This window comes from Pyxicephalus adspersus, chromosome 7 (assembly GCF_032062135.1).
Source record: "Pyxicephalus adspersus chromosome 7, UCB_Pads_2.0, whole genome shotgun sequence".
Classification (NCBI taxonomy): domain Eukaryota; kingdom Metazoa; phylum Chordata; class Amphibia; order Anura; family Pyxicephalidae; genus Pyxicephalus; species Pyxicephalus adspersus.
In genome coordinates, this window is record NC_092864.1 from 60,384,078 (window position 1) to 60,408,765 (window position 24,688).

The 24,688-nt window shown below is 36.9% G+C and overlaps 4 protein-coding genes across 4 annotated transcripts; 3 read left to right on the forward strand and 1 right to left on the reverse strand.

The window, feature by feature from the left end:
* Positions 1-1,998: 1,998 nt before the first annotated feature.
* LOC140335755 (gamma-crystallin-3-like) lies at positions 1,999-4,476 on the reverse strand. The gene is made up of 3 exons (XM_072418670.1): positions 4,402-4,476; positions 3,503-3,745; positions 1,999-2,397 (listed from the first exon to the last, which is right to left on the reverse strand). The coding sequence occupies exons 1-3, from the start codon at positions 4,459-4,461 to the stop codon at positions 2,122-2,124; spliced, it is 579 nt and encodes a 192-aa protein (XP_072274771.1). The 5' UTR covers positions 4,462-4,476; the 3' UTR covers positions 1,999-2,121.
* Positions 4,477-7,779: 3,303 nt separating this feature from the next.
* LOC140335756 (gamma-crystallin-3-like) lies at positions 7,780-9,935 on the forward strand. Its single transcript, XM_072418671.1, has 3 exons — positions 7,780-7,822; positions 8,915-9,157; positions 9,606-9,935. The coding sequence occupies exons 1-3, from the start codon at positions 7,814-7,816 to the stop codon at positions 9,879-9,881; spliced, it is 528 nt and encodes a 175-aa protein (XP_072274772.1). The 5' UTR covers positions 7,780-7,813; the 3' UTR covers positions 9,882-9,935.
* Positions 9,936-16,700: 6,765 nt separating this feature from the next.
* On the forward strand, positions 16,701-17,600 carry LOC140335761 (gamma-crystallin-3-like). The gene is made up of 3 exons (XM_072418676.1): positions 16,701-16,803; positions 16,930-17,172; positions 17,281-17,600. Exons 1-3 carry the CDS (start codon positions 16,795-16,797, stop codon positions 17,554-17,556), a joined length of 528 nt encoding a protein of 175 aa, XP_072274777.1. The 5' UTR covers positions 16,701-16,794; the 3' UTR covers positions 17,557-17,600.
* A 4,355-nt stretch (positions 17,601-21,955) lies between these two features.
* On the forward strand, positions 21,956-23,057 carry LOC140334575 (gamma-crystallin-3-like). Its single transcript, XM_072416828.1, has 3 exons — positions 21,956-21,994; positions 22,112-22,354; positions 22,738-23,057. The coding sequence occupies exons 1-3, from the start codon at positions 21,986-21,988 to the stop codon at positions 23,011-23,013; spliced, it is 528 nt and encodes a 175-aa protein (XP_072272929.1). The 5' UTR covers positions 21,956-21,985; the 3' UTR covers positions 23,014-23,057.
* Positions 23,058-24,688: the final 1,631 nt, after the last annotated feature.

The window sequence follows — 24,688 nt, forward strand, 5'->3', positions numbered from 1 at the left end:
TGTTTAAGATGTGGCATTGTATTTTTTGCTCTGCCTTTGGCATCCTCCACATACCCACGAGTAAGGCAATTTAAAAAAACAAATCTGATTTTCACTTGCCCATCACTAGATGGTCAGTAGAGTTTTATCTCATACACAAGATTACAGAAGGAAACCAATACTATTTCCTGTACAGGCCAGGAGAAAAAGTAGTGTCCTAAAATGAAAAGGTTTACTCTAAAACATTATTCCTCTAGAAAAATTATAGACAAATGCAATGGCAGCCATCTAAGGGATTGCAGAACATTTGCATACCGTCCTGGCCTGGCTAGCTTTAGCCTGGCTATCTTCCTTCAAGATACCATGTTACCTGTTCATTATTGTTTCCGGCAGAATAGGGTTTAGGGTTACACAGGTATCAAGTCCTGTCCAATTCCCAGGTGAATGTTAGATTGCTGATTGACATCAGTGCTTTTTGTTTTATCATCACCCATCATGATAATGTACAGATGTACCTCAGTTAGAAGTGCGCTGTACATGAAGAAGTCCAATAAAAAATAATTCCACGGGACTGAGGACAACCAACGCTAGAATCATCTGATTCATATTTCCACTGGCATGCTGTTTTGTTGTATACATCTTAAGATTATATGCAGTCAAAGCATATTTCTGAAAATGAGAATCCGAAAAAAAACAAACTGCCTATAGATTCATTATTCCCATTATGCTGACAAAATGTTCAATAAATTAGGTAGTATTTTCTTGTTTTTTAGTGAGATAAGCCTTTAATGTAAAGTTTGCATGTATTCAGCGGTGGACATAACCAACAGCCAGCTCCTGGCACAACTGACTTGGAGCCCTACCCCTGATGAACTGACTTGGGACTCCTCTGGGGGGCCCTGTTGACTGAAGAGGGTTCGGGCCCTTGAGCAGTGGCACACTTTGCACTTATGTCCACCCCCATGTATTTCAGATGTTTGGGTCAAAAAGAGATTCAACAGTGTGATCATTTCAGAATGAACTCAAGGTGGGTCTGCTTATCAAGCTCTCCTGGTCTAAACATGAGTTTCCAGTGATGGCCTCCATAGCCGCTTCACTACATCCTTGGCCTGATGTCACCATGGCTGATTGACAATACCTGTGAAACCTTGTGTAATCTGCCATGACAGTACTGGGGTTGTGTGTAAAGATGTGCCTGCACTTCTCCAGTGACAGCAATGAGTAGAAAAGTATAAATGTTCAGCACAATCAATATTATTTAAGTTGGAGCGCACAATACTGAAAGAGTTGGAGAGTAAAGAAACCTGCAATACCCCTTACTGATTAGTGGGTTAAAATGCAGAATCAAAGGAAGAATCAGTAAGTGCAAATTGCAAACTTTGTATTCAAAAATTTAGCTTCAAATTGTAAAGTGTAAATAAAGCACTCCATTGAAGAACAGATGTTGGGTGAATCCAGTATGATGACATTTTTATATGGGGAATCTTGATTTAAACAATTCTTGTTTGAAAATGGTCAAAAACCAAAGAAAAAAGTAAAGGAAATGTGTAAAATAAAATATTAGTTGGAAAATGGACAAACGTCAGTCAAATTTTAAAGTTTAATGTTATTCTTGATAAATATAAACTAAATAAAAACTTTTCAGAACACATTTGTAGCACACAGCTTCAAGTGTCTGCATGGGAACGCAGCGTGGTTCATGAAAGCAACACATCACCGTTGGCCATGTGGTTGCTTTTCAACCCATTGCAGCCACATGTAAATGTGGTTTCTATCAGTGTAGTTTTGGATCTTGGTAACACAGCAGCAGTGTTCTGTGCACCCAGGAGTTGACCGCTATCTAGTTTTCTACCACAGTAGAAAGGGCCCTGACAGAAATATTATTTTAGCTGTGCTGTTTTCAGAATTTTGTAAGTTATGTGAAGTAGTTTAAGTTCTGCGAAGTATTTATTATGATTACTTTAGGGTAAGCCATGATTTGGGTAAGTAAAGAACAAAGAGCAAAATGACTCTTTCGCATTGGTTATCGCCAATTTTATTCAATTAAATTTACATTTGCTTTAAAAGCACCATGATATCCAAAAAATATTTTGACTGTTGTAATAAAATCTAAAAATAATTTACATATCCCAAGTTAGTATTTTATATCAGATAATGAACTCGTCTGAAGGAACCAATTCTGGAGTTTGCAGCTCCCCAGTCAGAATATCTTCTGTATTCTCCAGGTCTCAAATAGTATTGACGTCCTCTATAGTTGGACTCCTCATAAAACATCCAATGGCCATCAAGGACCTGGCATGAATTGATATCATGATACCGGAATCTCTCATAAACTTGAGGACAGTCTTCATTGAATTCCATCATATGGCCTTGGAAGTCTCCTCTTTCATAGATTTTAACTTTAAATGGACCACGGTGCTATAAAAAGATCATTGAAAATATTAAGAACATGAAAAGTGCTTTTCAACCCACCTGACGGTGATCCTGAGTGTGGCTCAGGGTGAATTTTATATACCAAAAGAGGTAACCCCCGAGCCACACTCGGGGTAGCATAAAACATCCTACCTGCTCCCCTCGATCCAGCGGTGTCCTCTAGCGAATCCCGCCCAGCTTCTGCATCACATCCTCGGCTTGATCGATGTGATGCGTGAAGCGTTGCTACGCTGGGGAGGTGTGGCTTGGTGGGAAATTACATTGCAATCTGCTTTTAAAACATTGATCACAGTGATAAAGTTATGAAAAATAAATCAAAATAATAAGTCCAAAAGTTTATCTATTATTGTACCCTTGTTTGGACAAATTAAAAAAAATATATTATATATTTATATTTATTTATTATATTTTAATTTAGGATTTGTGTTTCAAACTTATCATACCCAGGAGTTATTCCTAAGAATTACAGGCCTAAAATTTTAAACAACAAATTTCCACACAAAACAATGTACCGCTTTTGACATAAAAATCCGGACATAATCAGACCGCCAGGGAGGTTAATCAGACTTCAGAGATCCAGCAAAAATATTTATACTGATGTTTAGTGTATTAAACTACAAAGTGTGTTACCCCCACAAGTTGTGGCACCCCTGTAGCCTCAAACTACAAATCGCTGGAGGAAAGCAGTAAGGGTTTTAAAAAATACACACAAAGAATGCTTACTTTCTTCTCTGGCTTTTTTATTAAATTCCCTAGAGTAACATTTTGGATCATGATCTTTCCCAAGGTTCCTCCTTAAAACCTGGTGATGCCAGCCACGGGAAGCTGCCACATAAGTAGCCCCCAATGTTTTATGATAAAGCAATAGTTATTTAGTAATTCAACTTTTTGTTTGTTACTTATCTATACGATAGTGATACTAATCCCCTTTCAAAGGTGGAGAATGCAAATAAATATATCTATATAAATACCTAATAAATGTAGCCTTTTCCAGTTTATTAGTAACAGAATCTATCTATCTATCTATCTATCTATCTATCTATCTATCTATCTATCCATCCATCCATCTTTCTTTCTCTCTCATACTTACAAGGGGAGCCAATCTGCAAGATTTAATGGAATCATTAAATCCCAACCATTTCTGGAAATCAGGATATTCTCCTTTCCAAAGGTAATACTGGTATCCTCTGTAATTAGGATGTTCATAGAGAATCCAGTTTCCACTGTCCACACGGATAGAGTTGCAGCGGTTAAAATATGTGGTCATATCAGAACAGTCTGTGCTGCATTCATAGCAGCGACCCTGGAAGTTCCTGTCCTCGTAGAAGATGATCTGCAAAGATATAATAAAACATTATGTTACGGCTAGTGGTAAAGCTTTGCTTCCGATAGCAATCAAACAGAATGTTCTTATAAAAGTTAAATTAACTTAAACGTAGCTGAGTGAGTTTTAAATTCTAACACAATGGGCTGATTTTTTAAAGTTCCCCAAGACTGGAGAAGATGAACTATAATGGGAGAACACGTGTGATCTAGCAAACCTGGAATGATTCCTTAAAAATAATTTGCAATTTTTTTTCAATCCTGGACCAGACCCATTCCATATTAGGTTCCCAGGTTCTCTATTGATAGTCTATCATCTCCATTCTTGGAGAGTTTAAATAAATCAGACCCAATGTTTCAAAAGAAAAAGTTGCATTTGGCCTGCTGTGCCTAAAGATCTAATGGATTTCAACAGAACTGCTATGAGTTTGCAGCATAACTCATAGTAAGTCAGTTAGCCTCTTAATTGTGGTTTAGGTTCAGTTTGCTGATCTGAGTTTGATGTGTGTTTCCAATGCGCTTGTAATGCAGGAAAAATACATTCTTGCATATGAGCTCTAATTTTTAAAATCGATGCATGGTTATGATCCTTATGAATTTCATAAATTCATTCATAAAGTAATATATACTATTGTATATATATTATGGTTATAAAAGCATTCTTACCTTTCCCATTGTAAAGTGTAAGAGGGAAATGCAAATGATAACTGCAGTGAAGAACAACATCTAGGTATATATATAGTTCTGCATATTATAGGCCCAGGACTTTTTCTGTCCAGTAGGGAAAATGTATAGCTCTTTTTATTTGTTTTGTTTGTGTATGTGATTTTTTTGAATGTAACAATTGTCAGTCTTTGCTTACATGCAGGTTCATACTAAAGCCTTAGCTAGAGAATAAAGAACAATTGTTTCAATTCTGAATAAACCTATTCTTTTAGAATGTGAATGTGATGTATGCTTGTATAGAAGAAACATGCAGAATAGTACATTAAACATTTCAGCATAATCAGCTAACTACATCCCTTACCAAATATTGTACTTTATTAAAAAACCTTTTTTAAAAAAAAAATATAAGCCTATTGTAAAGCATTCTGTTTCCAGAGCAAACATGCCTGCTTTTGACAGTGTAAAATTATTTGGGTCTAATTTCCAATGACCAATTCTGTCTTCTTTTTCAACACAAATATAAACTCCAGGCCAAAAATGACAAAAACTATTAATATGTAAATAGATTGTTAATATGAATAAAGTCATTACATTCCAAATGGATTTTAGTTGTGGTCACATTATCTTTCTATCCTCAGTAATTCTATCAACAGGTATGTTTACAACCAATGTTATGAACAAAGTAGAAAGGAGTTTTTTTTTTCATTAAACAGAAATGCTTTCTTCTTGTCATAGTTAGAATTACATTTTTGACTGTGCATTTAATTTAAATTCCCTGCATTTTCTAGGTAACCAACCAACAGAAAAGTAAAGAAATAGTGTTCGGGAGCCTTAAGTGAATTGAAATAGCTCAATCTCTAGTGCAGTTTTTCTCAACCCTGGTTTCTCCAGAAGTTACTAGGGATTCTTTGAGCAATGAGTAATTTGTGACTCTCAGGTCAGTTTACTTGACACCAATGATCTTTTTGGCTATCTAAAAGTGAAATTCTTCCCAATAGCAAGCAATGTACTAGTGTACTGTAAACTGTGGGTATAGTTATTATAGTAGGGGTTCCCTGAAAACCTGAAAGTTATTTCAAGGGTTCCCCCATGTTAAAAAATTCATTATTCATTCATTATTCATTATTCATTCATTATTCATGATTTCCTAAAACACAAGGAATAGCGCACATTTTTTTTCAAATATAATTTTTTTATATACTATTTATTTTCCTGTCCATGTGTACCTCGGAAAACAGTTCAGCCCAGCCATGACAAGGACCAAAGTTTAACAATTTAAACCACATGCCTAGTCACATGCCAACATCTAATTGCTAGTTTTGTGTACATTTCTGAGATTTAGCTAGAGAATAAATTTAACTGATGAATCACAATTACCATTTCTAATAAACTTTATAAAGCTCCAATGTAATATGCAGAATTGTACATTATTAGGGGTTTAATATGAAAGAAAAATACAAACAATGGCACGAGACAAAGAGAGAACCCTGCCCATAAGAGCTTACAATTTAAGAGGTAGTGGATAGTAGTACACAAATGAAGAGGAACAGGGGATAATGGTTGACTAGTAAAGGGTTAAAAGACAGATGGAGATAGGTGGGCAAGTATGAAATAGGCAGGTTATAAAGGCTGTGTGGAATCTAGTAGTATGCTTTAATGATTGAGGGTTTTCAGAGAGTGGGAGACCCTCCAGAGAAGTATTGCAGCCAGGCATGGTAGAAGGTTAATATTAGGGAAGCCATTAGGAATGAGCGAGCGAGTTTCTAAAACTTGATCTCGCAGTGAATTCGGCCATTCTCGCTTACCGAAATTGTAAGGAGAATGGCCGGTGTAAATTCGCCGATTGCCACGGCTGCATTCATTGATCAGCTCAGTGTGAAGTCCCCGGCACTGGATGTTAGTTGGGGACAAGTCTCCCCATTCAAAACCTCCAGTGCTCTCTGATTGGCTGAAAAAAGGAAAATTCTGATGACCCTCAAGCATCATGAATGAATGAATGCAGCCCTGGAAATCCACTGCAATCGCACACAGGAGGATTCCCAGGGCTGCATGAATTAATGCAGCCCTGAAAATCCTCCTGTACTGATTTCCTGGAACTTCCGATGAGTCCGCAAAATCGGTTCGATAAAATTTTGCGGACCCATCGGAAGGTCGAGGAAATTTTTGCGAGAATGCCAGAGGTATTCTCGCTCATCCCAAGGAGCCATCGGTAGGTTAATAGAGGAGTGGAGACAGTGTCTAATGATGTATTTGTGTATCAGGTCGGAAATGTAGGTGGGACAAAAACTGTGCAGGGATTTAAAAGCAAAGCATAGTAACTTGAATTTGATTGTGGGATGAAATATAAGGCAGTGTATAGATGAGCAAAGAGGCAGCATATTTCGATTAGGGAAGGATAGAAGATGTGTGTGCAATCATACCTGCTTCCAAATTATATCATTGCAAAACATAGACTGTGCTTCCATGCTCACAACCCTAATTTTGCATAATTAATTTAAGGCTTTATTTTAATGCAGTCTGTCTCTGATTGTACAATCTCTGTCTGCAACATGGTGTACAAACCTTTCCAATACACACTTCCCTGACCAATGTCTTACACAACTGCTTCTCTAACTCCCCAAATAGTCTCTCATTCCTTTTACCATGCTATTTGTTTGCTGTACTCTTTTGAATTATTACCAGTGTAATTTATTTACACAAAGTGTAATATGTTCTATATTTTCTCTGCTTGCCCTAAACCCAGTGTTTCCAGTTTGATAACTTCTTATCTGTGTCCTCCTACACTAACCTTTGTTTTTGTCTATACTGCTAGATCTTCTCCCTCTTCTGCATCTGAACCCAACCCAACCCAAGTCCTCTTCATAACCTCTCTCTTCCAGCTCTGTTACCAAGATTCACATTGGTTCTAAACCCATTAACCCAATTTACTTCATTTCTTATGTGGTCTATGAAATGTTAAATCTGTGTGCAACAAGCAAACTACTGTCCACAACTTTCTTTAAATTCACATTATCACATGAAGAAGGCATACAATTTATTTATATATTTACATTGTATAAATTATAAATTTTATAGACAATATACCTAAATATAAAGGGAGAAAGAGCATACTAATGTTGTTAACAGATTTTGCGTGTATAAAGTTCACTGCATAGGTTTTTTAATATACCATAAATACAACTATAATAAAACACACATTCACTGTAGGCCTTTCATGTGACTGACATTTGTTTAAACTAGGCAGTCTAGGTAAAACATTCACAATGTGAAAAGAGAAAAGCTATTCATTCTGATTACTATGCAAAAAATCAGCATGTGACTGTGTGCTGTATGCAGTACAGAATGTATAAAAAGGACATTTTACTCTTGCTATTTACCACTGTAAACTATTACAGAGACATACGGAAAGGAAATGGGCAAGGTAAGAATGTACAAACCTATTAGAAAGCTAATGGCTGATTACTTTATTGCAATTTACTTAACACAACAGTTATTCTTCAACTAGAGAAATTCTCACAAGCTGTACATTTAACATTTAACAGAATTAGCTTTCCCCACTTTCATATCCATTGAATCACTGGTAATTTTGACAGTGATGGTGTTTTTTTTACAATTATCCAATTATCAGTACACCATTAGAGAAATACCATTGTGATAAATCAGGTCTAAAGTACAAATGGCTGAATCCCTACTCCCCAAATCCTAACACCGGTCTGTAAGCATTATGCAGATTTTCTAGAAGTGGACCATGTAGTTTTGTGGAGTTTATATCATTATATCAACGGTTTAGCCTAGTTTTGACAGGCACGTTAACATTTCTGCCCAGCAGTTGGAGTAGTAAAGTGCTAGAGGGAATAAAACCAGTTAATCTCTTTCCCATAGCAATAGATAAATTATTATCAGATTTAATGAAATTAAGCAAATTCCAATATAATCTATTAAAAAAAATTACAATATTAGGGTCTACCACCCTTAACCTTACCACATGAAGTGTCTTGAACGAAAAAGTCTATAAAGATCCCAATTAAAAAGATACACTGATCCTCAGTCCTGTTAAATTCTTAAATGACAGTGCTTAAAAAAAAGAACACTATTTAAAGGAAAAGCACATTTTGTTGTAAAGATCATCTTCTATGAGGACAGGAACTTTCAGGGTTGCTCCTATGACTGTAACTCTGAATGCCCAGACCTGTCTTCATTCTTCAGGCGCTGCAACTCCATCCAGTCCTCCAACAAGAACTAGGGGTTCAAGGCCCTATATACTGTAAATATATATATATATATATATATAAATATATATATATATATTATTAACTGAATTCCCACAAGATGCAAAATCAGTGAGTTGAAATCTCAATCATTTACCCCCAAAAATCAATTTCACATCAACCATTTAACTTCCTTCTTTGAAAGCACAAAACCTGGTTTTACTGCACAAATGCATAAAATAACATACAATGTTCAAATAAATATCTCAGAAAGTGTAAATTGTAATGCTTATTTGATCTTACAGATCATCTTCTACGAGGACAGGAACTTCCAGGGTCGCTCCTATGAGTGTAACTCTGAATGCCCAGACCTGTCTTCATACTTCAGACGCTGCAATTCCATCCGTGTGGAAAGTGGGAACTGGATCCTGTATGAACATCCCAATTACAGAGGACACCAGTACTTCCTTCACAGGGGAGAATATCCTGACTTCCAGCAATGGATGGGCTACAATGATTCTATTAGATCTTGTCGTCTGAGCCCCCAGGTAAACACATGCATGACGTTTTTAGAACTAATCTCATGTTAAAATATGTGAACTGTTTAGGTGTATTAGGATTGCCATAGCACAAGTCTCTGTATGCATGTAGACATGCTTATATGCTGAAAAAAAATTAAACTATAAAGAGAAATACAAAAACAAATACATTTTTGCTGATATGTGTGTGCGGGAAGACCTCTTATGTCTTGCAGCTAATCCTGGACTCCTACTAACTTTCAAATATCTGATAATAAATGGGCCCATTATGCCCAAAATTAAAACTGCTAGTCTATCATTTAAATCTTGAAAGTAATAGCACCTTTATTTTTTACCTATCGAAAATTCAAGAGAAAATAGACAAAAATGTAAATTAAAGCACAAAACCCATTTAGGGAGTCTTTGAACACTTTTGATTAATTTATCTACTTCCTGCATCCTATTTTTACCTTAACAGCATGAAGGTTCATTCAGAATCAGGATCTATGAGAGAGAAGATTTCAAAGGACAGATGATGGAATTCAGTGAAGATTGTCCCCATGTCTATGAAAAATTCCGTTATCATGACATCCATTCTGCCCATGTCCAAGATGGATACTGGATGTTTTATGAGGAACCCAACTACAGAGGACGTCAGTACTATCTGAGACCTGGAGAGTACAGGAGATTCACTGACTGGGGAGCTAATAATCCCAGAATTGGATCTTTCAGACGTGTACACTACTTTCATTAAAAAAATAGATTCTAGCCTTTTGAATACCAAATAAATTATATTGTATTAAAATAACATAGACCTATCTTGTGTTGATTCATTTTATTAAATATGAGGAAGTGTCGCTTATCTGGAAGAAAATATATTTTTTTTGCAAGATGTATTTGAAATTTTCATATGTCCACTCATATGTCTATTCTACTTTCATACCGTTTTACACCATCAAATACTAATGGGGGAAAAATAAATTCGGAAACTATACATACATGTAAGTCATACATGACATACTAGACATATTACTACTATAATAAGCCATCTCTTCAGCCCTATTTCCACTCCCCCTTCTCTGGACAGCTGCATCTGCTAACACAATAGCTGATCCCTGTGCTTCAATCTATTTTACTGACGGAGCAAGGCCATTGTGTTTGAGTCTACAACACTTAGGGCATTCGTTTTCAATTCTTTGTAGGGAATCCAAAACATTAAAAAGTCTTGTCTTGCCTTTGAAGTTCTTTACACTCTACCTAGTATGAATTTCAGGTTTTCTTTTCTTAGGAAATGCTCCTGTACTTGCAGGAGAGCTATCATCATCCTCCAAATTTGGGCAGATATCTCTAGTTGGGGGAGCTTGATGAAAACAAGAAAAGGCATCCTACTTTTATTAGAAAACATAAGTTTGTATCATATGGTGAAACCAAACCAAACAAGCTATCTGATGTTGCTCAAGGTCCCAAGCTTAGTTATCCCAAGCCCACCAGTTGCTTTTTATCAGTGTCAAGTTTTTGTTGAAGTGATAGATTAGACGGGCATAAGTGCAAATCATGAAATGTTAAAAGATTCAACTTTTTCCAACGTTCAATAGCAAAATCAAGCATAAGGTGCAAATATGTAACAATAAGTATCTGTAATTCAGTGGAAACAATATCTGTCTATGTCTTAAAGACCACTTCAGATCAAACAGAAAAAGCTGCCTTTATTGTGGAGATATCTGGTGAAGCTATCGAGGGATCTAATAATTTAGCCACAAACAAAGTCGCCAGATTCTTCCGTCTACAAAAAAAATTGCTCTATAGTATACCATATTTTGTCAGTAGAATCAGTAAAAAATATTGCAGCGCTGTCAGCACAGATGCCTTATAGTAATCATAGAAATCTGGAAGGCCAGGACTTCCAGTATTCTTGTGTGTTATCATAGCCGCAAACCCAACTCTGGCTTTACCATTGGCCCAAACATATTGCCGGAATATTCCTTGTAGGTACCTCAAACAAGTTTTAGGTATCATCACCAGCGGAGTTCTAAAAAATACAGGATTTTTGGCAAAAGTAACAGTAACGCCACTCTGCCTACCCATTATACTTCTTGTTTGGACATATTAATTAAATCCTCTTTCAACTTTGAACTAAGTTCAAAAATCAAGTCGGTAGGATTTGTCAGTGTTATTCCCAAATAAGGGATCTCATTTGTTGCCCATTGAAAATGAAACCACATCATCTCCATATAAACCTATTTTGTGTTGTACTGAATCTAAAGGAATGGCCCTTATCACCGAATGGCACCCAATGAGCTCTGCCAGTGGCTCCATCGCTAAACAAAAATGATAGGAGACAAAGGGCAACCCTGCCTAATACCAATAGTCACACAAGGAGTGTGACAATATGCCTGACGTCAGGACCCTCGCAGTTTGGTTTGAATATAAGGCTGCAATAGCCCGAAAAGTCTGGCCTTTGAAATCAATATTTGGATAATTCTGTAAACAGATAACCCCAATGTATCCTGTCGAACGCCTTTTCAGCATATAATGCAATGATTCCAAAAAGAATTTTGTGCAATTGGACAAATCTCATGATATTTAACATACGACAAGTGCCATCCAGTGCCTGACACCCCCAAACAAAACCCACTGGTTCAGGTTTAACTAAATTGGATCTCAAGTAGTACTGATGTTCTCTGTAGTTGGGTTTCTCATAGAACATCCAGTATCCATCTTGGACATGGGCAGAATGGATGTCATGATAGCAGAATTTTTCATAGACATGGGGACAATCTTCAGTAAATTCCATCATCTGTCCTTTGAAATCTTCTCTCTCATAGGTCCTAATTCTGAATGAACCTTCATGCTGTTAAGTTAAAAATAGGATGCAGGAAGTAGATAAATTAATCAAAAGTGTTCAAAGACTCCCTAAATGGGTTTTGTGCTTTAATTTACATTTCTGTCTAACTTTTTAAAAGCTAGTCCCTTCTGTTTCTTTTCCACATTAGCTGTAAAAATGTGCGGGAACAACTTATGGGTACATTTAGGACGTTTAGAAGCCAAAAAAATGAGCTTCTTGAGCGCACAAAACATCACATCCATGATGTTTTTCCGTAGGCCATAAAGCAGAGCGCTTATGAGGGCTATTAGGCCCCTTAGTATGTTAATATTTTGACCATATTATGTTAATATTTTAACCATAAAACATCGATGATAAAAGCTAGCAAATCCTGGTATCTATCCAATGGTCTCTGGACAAAAAAAAAAAGGTAATTATGCATACATACAACAATAGCACAAAAAAAGAACAAGAAATTGAAAATATACCTTAAGAAAACAAGAAAAAACTAAAAAATTACCCCGATATGGGGATAGCACTACATGATCAGGGATCATGAGTACTCATGTGGGGAGAAAACAAACGTGCATCCGAAAACAGCTTTATACACAAGATGTAAATGTTATCGCACAATATAAGTAAAGATTATAGTAAAGTGAAAAATTTCAAATATGACCCAGCAATGGATTAAGGAGAGAGGACATAATACACTTATAAAAAAAAAGATAAGTCATTTTAGTGAACGTGTAGAGGTACGATGAGCTTCCTGCCAATCCTGCTGTACCCTCTGTGAGCGTTGTGCAAGAGGCGGAGAATCTGGCGCCTCAAGACCCTATTCACACAGAAGCCAAAAACCTTGCTCTAGAGTGGAAATCACATGACGGGATCCAAATTTAAACTTCAAGAGTCTCACCGGTAAACCCCCAACCATAAGGAATAATGTGTAGATTAAACATCTTGGTCACCGGTCCAAATTTGCTTGAGATAAATCTGCATACACAGTGATGTGGGAGTACGGCTCTGGTAGCGCTTCCATATTTCTGATGGTTTGCAAATATTTCTCCTTAACATGAAAAAAATAGGTTCTAGCAATGACATTTCTAGGAGTTGTTGCAGACAAATGAGCAGGTTCTGGAAGCCTGTGAGCTTTGTCAATCACCAATTCTCTTTGAGGGACGTCAGGTAATACAGTAGAGATCAGTTGCTGTAGATAGTTAGGAAGCTGTGACGGAGAAACAGATTCTAATGATCCACAAAATTTTTCTTCCTAGCCCTGTCCTTCATGTCAGTGGTTTTTCATTTCAATTTATCCACCTCTTCTTTAAGACTGTGGTGAGAGTCAACCAACTCATTATGCGCCATTGTAATTTCACCCATTTTCACTTTAATACGATCCACTACCAAGTATAGAAAGCATAGAGAAGAAATCACTTTGCAACGATTTTCTGAGGGATAGTAACATATCTTTTATATAATAAACCGTATCCACAACAGGAACATCAGTTGCCGGATCAACATCAAAAGGTTGAGCTAGCACTAACTCACATGGGGAACCCTGAAGTAAAGTAGGGTCTCCCGCCTGAGTGGGGTTCTCAGCCAATGACGTATCATCAGCATTAACATCAAGATGTGTCAGCTCACCCAAATCTCGCAGTGGAGTTTCCTCAGAGAGCAGCAAAGATTGCACAACAGGAGACAGAGCTGCCTTCTTAGAGATAGAGTGAGATGCCTCCACGGACCGGACTTCTTTTTTTTCCTTCTAGTCATCTTCACAGGGTGGTCAGGAAGAATTTGAGCTGGGTCAAGTGCTGAAACGATCGTGTAGTGAGTAGCTGTATTGTGTTAGAGCCACATCACGGAGAGAGCACACGCAGAAAGCAGCCATTCCTCCCGGCAGGCACCCCCCCAGTTTTTTATTTTATCTAGTTAACCCCCCTAGTGGTATTCCCGAGTTTGACTAAAAAAAAAAAAACACCTACTTTGTTCCCTTGCTTTCCCCTGGCGTCCAGCTGCTCCCCGCAGGTCCTGGGGACAAGTCCTTCCTCCTCCCTCCCCAGCCAGCGAATGCAACGATGATCTCCGGGGTTTCATGGTGACGTAGGCGCAAGCGTCGGTGCAGGCGGAACGGCAGGAAATTCAAATAATTTTGTATTGGATTTATTAAAAAATTGCTGTATTGGGTCCAATACAAAGAAATATTCATATATCATATATATATAATTATATTATATAAAGTTTATTATTACATTTGGTAAATTTATTAAATATCGGTGAGTTATGCTTAAGAGTTATAGCCTACAATGAAAAATAAATTTCCATGCAAAAAATTTTACCACTTTTTCCATGGGAATTTGGACTGAGTTAGACTGCTAGGGAGGTTAAAGGAGTGTGTAAAATGCCAGTTGAGAGAAATGATGGTGACTGCAAATCTTTGATCTTGTGGGATTGTTCAAAAATCAGCTGAATTGTTACCATAACCTTTGATATATCACCTATCATAGCTCACCAGATTCAAGGGAGAGCAATACTGTATACTAGTCATGAGGGGAAACCAGTTTTATCTTGATTGCACTTTGGAATGACCTTGTGAATTCTACTAGAGCCATTGGACAACACAAGGGGCATCCAATTGCATTCATACAAGATCCAAGATAATGGCAAGGTCCAAGGTGAAAAGGTAACAAGCTTGCTACAGAACAACGAGAATCAGAACCATGGGAAAAATGTATGTGTCCCAATAGGTACATGCCTTGTGCTTTTAAAATTTGAAACATAAAAGAAGACTTAGGGCTCTGAATGACTTCCTTGGTAGCCCTTTAATAATTGTTGTATTCTTTCTAATATAAAAGAAATATCCCCTGTATATATGAGATATTCAAAAATATCCATATTCACCTGAGTGTTGAGGAAAAGTGTTAGGATATTTTATCAGCAGTTGATTTTTGTTTATTTTTCAGTAAAATACGCAATCAGTAGGAATAATATCTCTAAAAATCACTGGAGTGGAGAAACAGGCACATTATTAGGCACATTTTGTTTGTTCCAGGAAAAAGCAACTTGAAAAGATTCACCTCTCAGGGACTGAGAATCCACCAGAACATGTAAACTGTACAATACGAACAAACACTTACCATATCTTTTCGCTGTGAACGATTTCAAGTAACCACCCTCAAATCTTTCCCCAATGTTTTCAGTCCCACATATACTCAAATATAAACCAGATTAAAAAAAAACAAAAAGCATCCAGGATTGTATCTTAGAGTAAGGCTGGCATAAAAAAAGGAGTTTAAAAGGTCTACCTGCTATTCCATATCTTATTCTAGCAACTTGATACATTGCCCAGCGGTGGCAGTGGAGCATAAAAGTGCTTCTGACCCTTCCCTCTTGTACAGATAACACCTAAAGGCCAAATACTTATCTCTAGTAAGTCCTTCTATAAGTCATTTCAGGACCTGCCACAATTTGCATCTGACAGTGAAGCACTTGTGCTACTTTGATCCTTTACCATTCTACAGGAAAAAAACAGAACTTTTACAGGGAAATTGTTTAGGAAGTTAAAGTCACTTGACATGATCAGAATTACCCCTGTGTAGTTTTGAAATTACCAGTAATCAAAATAATGTTTATATTAGGGATTATCATTTTTGGTGCTTTTGTTTTATTTGTTTGCCCTTTTGTTTGGTAAGAATGGTATTTTACAGTTATTCCATCAATTTATAGATAATAAAAGAAGAAAGAATTTTATTTTAATATTTTTCCAAACTAATATTATAAGATTTAAAGAATGCTTAAGAAACACATCAAGGCATGCCTCATTATTCAGAAGTGTATCTGTTATGATCTGTAGTACTTTACATAACTCAATTGTTTGTTAAGCATTTGTTATGCATATAATAGTTACGTTTATATCTGCCACATAACTCCCTGCTGATTGGCCTCTTCATTTGGTAGGTAATCATGTACGTAAGGTCTCCTGAGCTCTAAAAAATCTCTCTGGTAAATCCAATGTGCATATAAAAATAAGAATCTGTTACTAATATTTTTAAAATCCTTAGCTTTATATGAAATGAGGCAAATGCAATTCAGAGTATCTGTATACAAATGGTAAATTACAAAAAAGAGTTTATGTATTTTTTCACAATTTTTTTTTCTTTTAAACATTTGATTCTGGTAATCATGTATCAGGTTAGGTGATAAAGAAAAAAATTACGGTAGCTAATGAGGTAATAAAGTAGATTAAATTGGATTAAATTATGATAAAAAACAGAAATGGAAAATCAAGAAGAAAATCAAGTATTCATATATTGAATGATGATCATGGTTGAAAAAAACAATAAAGCAACTCAGCTGGAGACTTTACAATTTGTGGCTATTTGAGAAAAGAACAACAGGTAGAAGGGTTCCAGGGATTTTTAATTTATTTTAGACTATGGAATATATCTGTAAAATTGTGACTGTAGCAGATAGGTGTGTATAGATAAAAAATAAATGTATATATAATGTCATGCAGATAACATAAACCCATATGTCTTTGTAATAATAATAAAACAACTTTTGTTACATTAAACAAAACCTATATATTTAAATATATCTAAACGAAGCACAGCCAATTTACAAAAAATGTACAGAAAGCACAAAAAATACAAAGGCAGCAAGCAAAAAAGAGGATTAGTTACCTAAAGGGAACAATAGAAAAGAGCTATTTATTTACATTTCTATAGCCAACGCAAAAAGCATCAGCACGACATTCTGCATGCAGCATCAGCAAAACCACTTGTTTATAAAGACTGTTCCACTCTGACCACACAACAGCTCCAGCTACTGCACTAAACCTACTGCCAAAATGGTTAAGGTAAATTTCACTTAAATTAATAGCATAAATAAACAGGTTTATGTTCATTTTTGCCAGCTATGATATTGAATGTTTATTGCTTTTCTATCATACAATCTTGTGCATTCAAATTTTATTTGTCAACAGATCATCTTTTACGAGGACAAGAACTTTCAGGGTCGCTCCTATGAGTGCAACTCTGATTCCTCTGACTTGTCTTCATACTTCAGTCGTTGCAACTCCATCCGAGTGGAGAATGGTAATTGGATCTTGTATGAAAATCCTAGCTACAGAGGACACCAGTACTTCTTGAGGAAAGGAGAATATCCTGACTTCCAGCAATGGCTTGGATACAATGACTCCATCAGATCCTGCCGTCTGACCCCACAGGTAGAGTTAACAACCATCATGTATGAGACAGTGCTGTTGTTTTCAGATAAGAGTGTAAGTAGTGTATGCATAGTATGTCCATAAGTTTTTGATTTTTAATTAAAACAGCATCGTGGACCCTTCAGACTCAGTGTGTATGAAAAAGAGGACTTTAAAGGACAGATGATGGAATTTACTGAAGATTGTCCCCATGTTTATGAGCAGTTCCGCTACAATGACATCAATTCTTGCCATGTCCATGATGGATACTGGATGTTCTATGAGGAGCCCAACTACAGAGGACGTCAATACTACCTGAGACCTGGAGAGTACAGGAGATACAGCGACTGGGGAGCTTCTAGCCCCAGAATCGGTTCCTTTAGAAGAGTGCAGTATCTGTATTAAAATCATTTTTTTCCAAAATAAATAAATCTAATATTTTAAATCTCTATTCTTTTGTTGTTATTTTAGTTACACAAATTACAAATGATGTGATATAGAAAAAATAACTAAAGCAGAGTATCATAGGTCAAGATAAAGATAAAATGCTGAAAAAATTTTCAATCAACACGGTATACCACCTAGTCACGTAAACTTCTGAGATATCAATCTGTCTATTTAGCAAGCATACATGATTGTGAATGAGGTTTAACTGCTTTGGTTGAAATAAAAGCAATAGCAGGCAGAAGGGGCAACAGCAAGCAAACCACAAAGATGGAATGGTTTTACCCGAATGTCTTTTACTATTTCTCTCTTTAAATACTTCCTGATTTGTCATTTGTCTTGCATTTTGTTGGTGCACTTTCAAGTCACTACTAGTAATGCACAGTGGCATGAAGCAGTACCAGCAGCCCCCTCAGTTTGCACAGGTAGATCTAGGTCTAGGTCCTCCAGGATGGCACATCCATATGTACTGTCACAAGAAGGTTTGCCATGTCTCCTAACACACTCTAAAGAGTATATAGAATATCCAGAGGAAATGAGCCTTTACACAAGGAAAAATGGGCAAGTCCGATGAAGGGCAACAAACGCTCTACAAGAGGACTTCCAGTGGGCTTCTACTGTGCATATTTCTGGCAACTGTCAGACTTCTTGAGGGTGGCATGTGGGCTGGAGCTAATGGTACTACAAATGCAGGTAATTACTGGGATGAAATGCTCAGACCTACTGTCAGATCGCAGTGAATTTCTCCTGGTGCAGGACAATACTTGGCCTCTTGTTACCAGAGTGTGTAGGCTGTTCCTGGATAATGAAGTCATGGATACCATTGACTGTCCCATTTTCCTCAGGCCTGATCCCAAAAAAAACCCAATTGGTCAATATGTATCAAAGCAGATCACTGCAATCTATTATCTGTGTTCTCTCATTATTTTTACCAGTTCAAACACAGCTAAAGGGGATATTAGAGTAGATTAGTTCCTGGCTTCAAACCTCCCCTGCCATTGGCTGCTAGGACTTTATAGTCATTCTGCTTATAGTCATTAGCTGCATGTTGTAGTGTTTAGATTGGCTGACCTTCTTCTGGTGTGTTTATCTCTTGAATGAAGTAGCAAATCTCTTGTCACTGAACAGTTTACCTCCTTACACAGGGTATTCGACAAACTAAACTTTATCGTGGAGCTAACTCTTAACTTCATCATACCTACACACAGGTGACCACCATGCCTTGGCGGAAGTCAATTTGGCAGCAATCAAAACACGAGACCAAAACTGCAATTGCCCAGCTTTGCTCTTCAAGACCTCCAAGCAGGAGGGCTTCCCAAAGTTCAACTGTGAGGAAGTGTTGGAAACCCAGTAAGTTATTGATATATATGTAAATCACTGCCCCAAAGTGTTGGACCTTCGGGATGTCAGCCATATATGCATCAATGTGCTTGCAGTATTGAAGACTCTGAAGTATAGCGGGAATGGAAAGGAAATAACAATGGGGATTCTTCCCTCTCATTTATCCACCATATTCAGAACATTTCCAGGTCTTGTCATATCAAAAATCCACCCCTACCTGTCCCCAGGGAGACCACCAAACTTATTTAATGTACAATGCTGCGTAATAATAATAATAATAATAATAAAAAAAACCATGTTAGATCACACATCAGCCCATTGCTCATCTGTGGTTGTCCAACCTAAATTCAGGTCCCATGCTTGAGCATAAGCTGGTCTAGTCCCATGTAGGAGAGTAAAGAAGAATATTTAGAGGAAATAAGACTCTTTGTATGCAGCTATTCCTGGCAAGCTCTGTCAAAATTAGTATGTTTCAATATCTTCGGTTTATTACAAATTAACAAATCCACATATTGTCTTAGCTGCAAGTAAGGAAACAAATCTGCAATAGAAGCCTGTTAAAAATCAGTGTTAAAAGGTGATCAGCCCCGTCAACATCAGGAGTGAGTGAACTATAGAGTCCACCAATGAAACTTCCTTGAATCCTGAATGCCAAGGGGGGAGATGACAACCAATAGTTATTGCCAGCAGCACATACTGAGACATTAGATGAAAGAAATAGTTAACCAAGTCCCAAATTTTCAATGAACGCTGCAAAGACAATGAAAGCTCCCGCAGTCGTAGTGTAGAGAGTAGCCAAAGAAGAGAGGATACTGCAATGAGATGACAGTCTAAATACACCCAGAGGGGCATTTCAGACATTGCAGGTAATTTTGCCAAGGTGGGCTTGATAGTACTTGATAATATGTGAGACCGACAACCCTTTATGAGGCTTCTGCTAAAACATAGTAGTGCGCTAAACTATTGTTTTCTTCCATCCTCAAAACAATGGCCTTTTTCATGCCTACTATACTAATGCCATTAATTTTTATGCTGTACATTATTCTGATAACAGAAAGAACAGAAAATGAATATTTAATTATTTTTTAAGAAAACTGCATCTAGAATAGTACCCTTCAGCAGTGAATCTGTTCCATGAAAAATTCCCCTTACAATCTTTTCAGCATGAACTGTTAAGTACAGATTGACAGCACTGAAAGTATATTAAAGGTTAGAGTCTTGTTATATTTAATTTTACAGTATTATCTCTTAGTAAAACCATTGTATTGCCTTAAGAATATTTTTTCCTGTTAAAGTTTTAACAATGAAGAAAGGAACAGCGACTGTTCACAGAGGGTCAGAGGTTCCTACAGTGACTGCTCTCCTAGTGTCATTGTAGTCGACAATGATCATGAAGCTATAGGAAGATTAAATTTGCCCTATATCCTTTTAGTAGTATTTTTACAAGTACTACCAGAAATTAAAACCTAAAAATACTGGCGTGACTGGTGCCATGCCTAATCTTCTATCACTGCAAACAATTGCCAAGCCTTGAGAATGGACGGATCCAAGAGCATTAGTATTGAAGATGTCAACCTGCTACAATATCCCTAGGAAGAGTAGTGCTGCACTGTTAAAAATCATCCTAAATTAACACTGTTATTGGCTTATTCATTTACATATAGGAGGTCCTGTGCTCTGAGAAGCAGATCTAGTAATTGTTAAACTGGGTGCACTAACCATGTAGAGTTCTTTGTCTGCAGCCCACCTTTGCCATTCTATCATTGAAGCAGCCAGATAGTTTGAGTTTTACACAAGAATAAATTTGTTATTCCCCATATGATAATAAATGGACTAAGTAATTTGTCCCACAGACTCAATTCTAGGTGTTAGGGAGGGTGTGACTTGTTTTTTCATACCAATTAATAATGTTTTTTTTTTTAACCAAAGCATGGATGGTAGCACAATTAATGATTACTTAGGTTAAAACACAATTAAAAAACAACAAATATTTCTACATATCAAACACAGTTGTAAGGCTTAGTCTTTACAGACTGTTTCCCAAGTGTTTAACCTGAGGCTTTTAAAGCCCTTGTTTGAAATCCCTATACATTACAATGAGTTCATCTACACCAGGGCGTTTCCTTGAGGTATGTTTATGACATTTATTAAAAAGCTTTGTTAATGCTGGAAAACACCCAAAAATGCCGGAAAACACGGGTTGATTTCAATGGGACGTTTTCCTGTGGTTTCCTACGTTATTGAGCACTTAATATGCAAATTAGTTTAAAACACTCTAAACGGTATAAAAATGCAAGAAAAGGGAAAAACCGTGGGAAAACGCGGCATAGGCGTTTCCAGCATTTAAAAGGCAAGCTTTAAAATCACTAAAAAAAATGCATAAAATGCATATAAACGCAACAGAAACGTTTACACGTGTTTTTAAAAAATGTCCATGGAGACCTAGCCTAAAGTAAGTAATTCAGAATATATGTGTGGGAAAGTGTTCTAATAAAAATATGGGTGCTGCCTTTTTTGCTCCCCAACTGAAATATCTTTCTCAGCTCTCTACTTACTGGTTTACTGACCTAAAACAAGCATGAGACAAATAAAAGTAAAACTTCTCAGTATTATGCTTGTTCTTGGTGGGTGATTTAGTAACTCAGCTGCATAATATTACGGGCTTTCAGTATGATAGCCAAGCAACTAGCATTTTCTGAACTAGAGATACGCAAGCGCAGCCTCTCTTTTTCTCAATACAAAGTTTGTCCTGTACGGAAGTGCATACTAAAGCTGACATACCTATCAACATAATGTGATGGTGGATAGCATACACATCTACATGTGCATATATATTTCAACCTACCACATTTAAATATCCTACAAAAGAGCAGTGGAATACACAAAGGATCTATAGATTTTCCATAGCTATCTATACATTTACTATAGCTTAGAAAAAGCTGCCAGCACAGCTGACTTACTGCAGATGTCAGCAAGGCCAGATATATAAAAGGGCTTCCACACCGGCACTGTTGCAGGTCACAGCTTTGGAAACAAACCACCCAACAAGATGGTTAAGGTATGTCATACATTTTGCAAAATCACACTAATAATATAGAGGATAGCTATATCAGACTGGAAATATATGCGTTTTACAATATATATTTATTAATGCAATAAAATATTCTATTTACAGATCATCTTTTATGAGGACAAGAACTTCCAGGGTCGCTCTTATGAGTGCAATTCTGATTCCCCTGACTTGTCTTCATACTTCAGTCGTTGCAACTCTATCCGAGTGGAGAATGGAAATTGGATCCTGTATGAGTTTCCTAACTACAAAGGACACCAGTACTTCCTGAGAAGAGGGGAATACCCTGACTTCCAGCAATGGATGGGCTACAATGACTGTATTAAGTCCTGTCAATTGACTCCTCAGGTAAGCCAATTATCATCTAAATCAATAATATTTTTTATATTTAAATTTTACAACATTAAACATGCAGATTACAAATTATGAGCAGAATTTTTTGGCCCTTTTATGTGGTTTCTTTTGTTTTTGTATAGCGTATAGTAGAAAATAAAAAAGCTATAGGCCGTAACATTAACTATAACATAACTATTTCTTGACACATAGTTAAGCTTTAACAAATAAACCCTTTCAGTTTTGTTGTGTGATTTTTTTGTAAAGTCTAGAAACTTTACAGGTCTTTTAAACTTCTTTATAACCATTTAGCACAAAAAGGTTAACCAAAAACTAACACTCACTAATGCTTTTTAAAACATGGCATTCATTTGTTGTTTTTGCATTTTGGGACACAGCACCGTGGACCATTCAGGCTTAGAGTGTATGAAAGGGAAGATTTTAAAGGACAGATGATGGAGTTCACTGAAGACTGCCAAAACGTCTTTGAGCAGTTCCGCTATAAAGACATCCATTCCTGCCATGTCCAAGATGGATACTGGATGTTCTATGAGGAGCCCAACTACAGAGGACGTCAATACTACCTGAGACCTGGAGAGTACAGGAGATACAGCGACTGGGGGGCAAACAGCCCTAGAACTGGATCCTTCAGACGAGTCCAATACCTGTATTAAAAAAATCATAAGCCTTGTAATAAAATAAACTTGTCTAAACAATACTTTTATATTGTTCTTATTATGATTTTAAACGCAAGAAATAACTTTTAGTATTATCTCTGAAAAGAACAAGAGTATTTATGGGTACATATAAACTTCAGTCTCCCTGGAAAAGAATACCTAAACACCTACATTACTCTAACATTAAACAACTAAACTTTACAGAACATGTCCATTTAAATGTGGTAAACTAAAAAACTGTAGTCTTTAGTTATTTCATGGATACAAAAAAAATACTACACAGACATATCAAAATTAGGCTACTTTCAGACACATTGAAATTAGTTTTTCAAATGCTAAAGAGCTGCAGGCACATTTTTTAGTTGTTTTTCCAGTTACACTGTTGCTCACATATAAAGTTTTATACTGCCAAAGTAAGCTGTGATAGAAGTTACATGCTTATGTTACGCTTACAAAGGCTTAGTGAGCAAAACAATAAACTCAAAAGGATGCACTGACAATGGCACAGTAATTTGGTAGAAGTAAAGCTAAGCTAATCTTTTTTAGCGTTATTATCTCAAATTTATTAAATGACTGATTTCGTACAAATCCTGCCAGCATACTCACTGCCTGTTAAAAAAAAAAACACACAGATTTCATTGTGGCACACATTCACTCTAGTGTTATTTTGATAAGCTTATGCAATGATACATTTTGCAATGATACATTTTACATTTTTACGTGCAGTACTGTATACCTTTTTCCCAAGTATCTTTTATTGGTAATGGGAGATACCACTGTGTAAAGTCTTTTCTACCATATATCTTCATCCCTTAAACTCTGTAGTGGCCATTCAAGGTGTGAAATGCTGTGCATCCTCCACCCTCTTATCCCGCCTGTAACCTTTTACCGCCTGCTGTACCACAAAATCCTTGGTACAATCTGCAAACTCTGCAGTCTAAACCAAAAAGCCAACTCTGCCATCTTCCTATTCAATGACACACAAGACACGCCTTTTTTAAAATTACAAGCCACCCATGTCCCAGCACTCATCGACCATCGAATCTTACCTTTGAGCCAACCTTAACATCACCTACCCCCAAAATACATTTCCAAAGCCCCGAGTCCCCACAGCATTAGTTTTCATCACCATCAGATTCACACTATCCAACAGCCCTTACAACCACAGTGTCAGCCCATTAAAGAAACCCTAAAATATTTTTCATCAACCCAATGAAATGGGGTGGCATCGACACTCCAGAAGTGGCAGCCACCAACCTTCTTATCTGCATCACTCTACATGCAAAAGTAAGTTTTCCTAGCAACGATTGCAACTCCCCCAACCCAATCTTCTTCCTCCTACACAAATCGTTGACCACAACCCGCATGGCCTGCAGCTTGTCCTGCAGCAGCTGGCTCTCCATTTCCACCAAAACTAGCATGACTTGTCCCCCACTAAAGGCACCCCCAAACAATGTTTCACATACTGCAGGGTAGCCAACAGGACCATAGCCAACACTGAATTATCTGGCAGCCCAATGAACAGGAAGAAATCCAAATATTGAATGTCCAAACCCACCCGAGCAACTGATCTAATCACCCACTCCAAAAAGGTGCTACATTTTTTCAACAGCACGCAGGAGATGGAGCACCCCATAGCGAGGCAGCGATCCACAAAATAGGACCCCTCCCA

Coding starts and splice junctions, on each gene's coding strand:
- LOC140335756 (XM_072418671.1), top strand. Junction 9,158..9,605: donor CTTGTCGTCTGAGCCCCCAG/GTAAACACATGC, acceptor TTACCTTAACAG/CATGAAGGTTCATTCAGAAT.
- LOC140335755 (XM_072418670.1), bottom strand. CDS start 4,461: ATGTTGTTCTTCACTGCAGTTATCATTTGCATTTCCCTCTTACACTTT. Junction 3,746..4,401: donor TACACTTTACAATGGGAAAG/GTAAGAATGCTT, acceptor ATATCTTTGCAG/ATCATCTTCTACGAGGACAG. Junction 2,398..3,502: donor CTTGCAGATTGGCTCCCCTT/GTAAGTATGAGA, acceptor ATCTTTTTATAG/CACCGTGGTCCATTTAAAGT.
- LOC140335761 (XM_072418676.1), top strand. Junction 17,173..17,280: donor CCTGCCGTCTGACCCCACAG/GTAGAGTTAACA, acceptor TAATTAAAACAG/CATCGTGGACCCTTCAGACT.
- LOC140334575 (XM_072416828.1), top strand. Junction 22,355..22,737: donor CCTGTCAATTGACTCCTCAG/GTAAGCCAATTA, acceptor TTTGGGACACAG/CACCGTGGACCATTCAGGCT.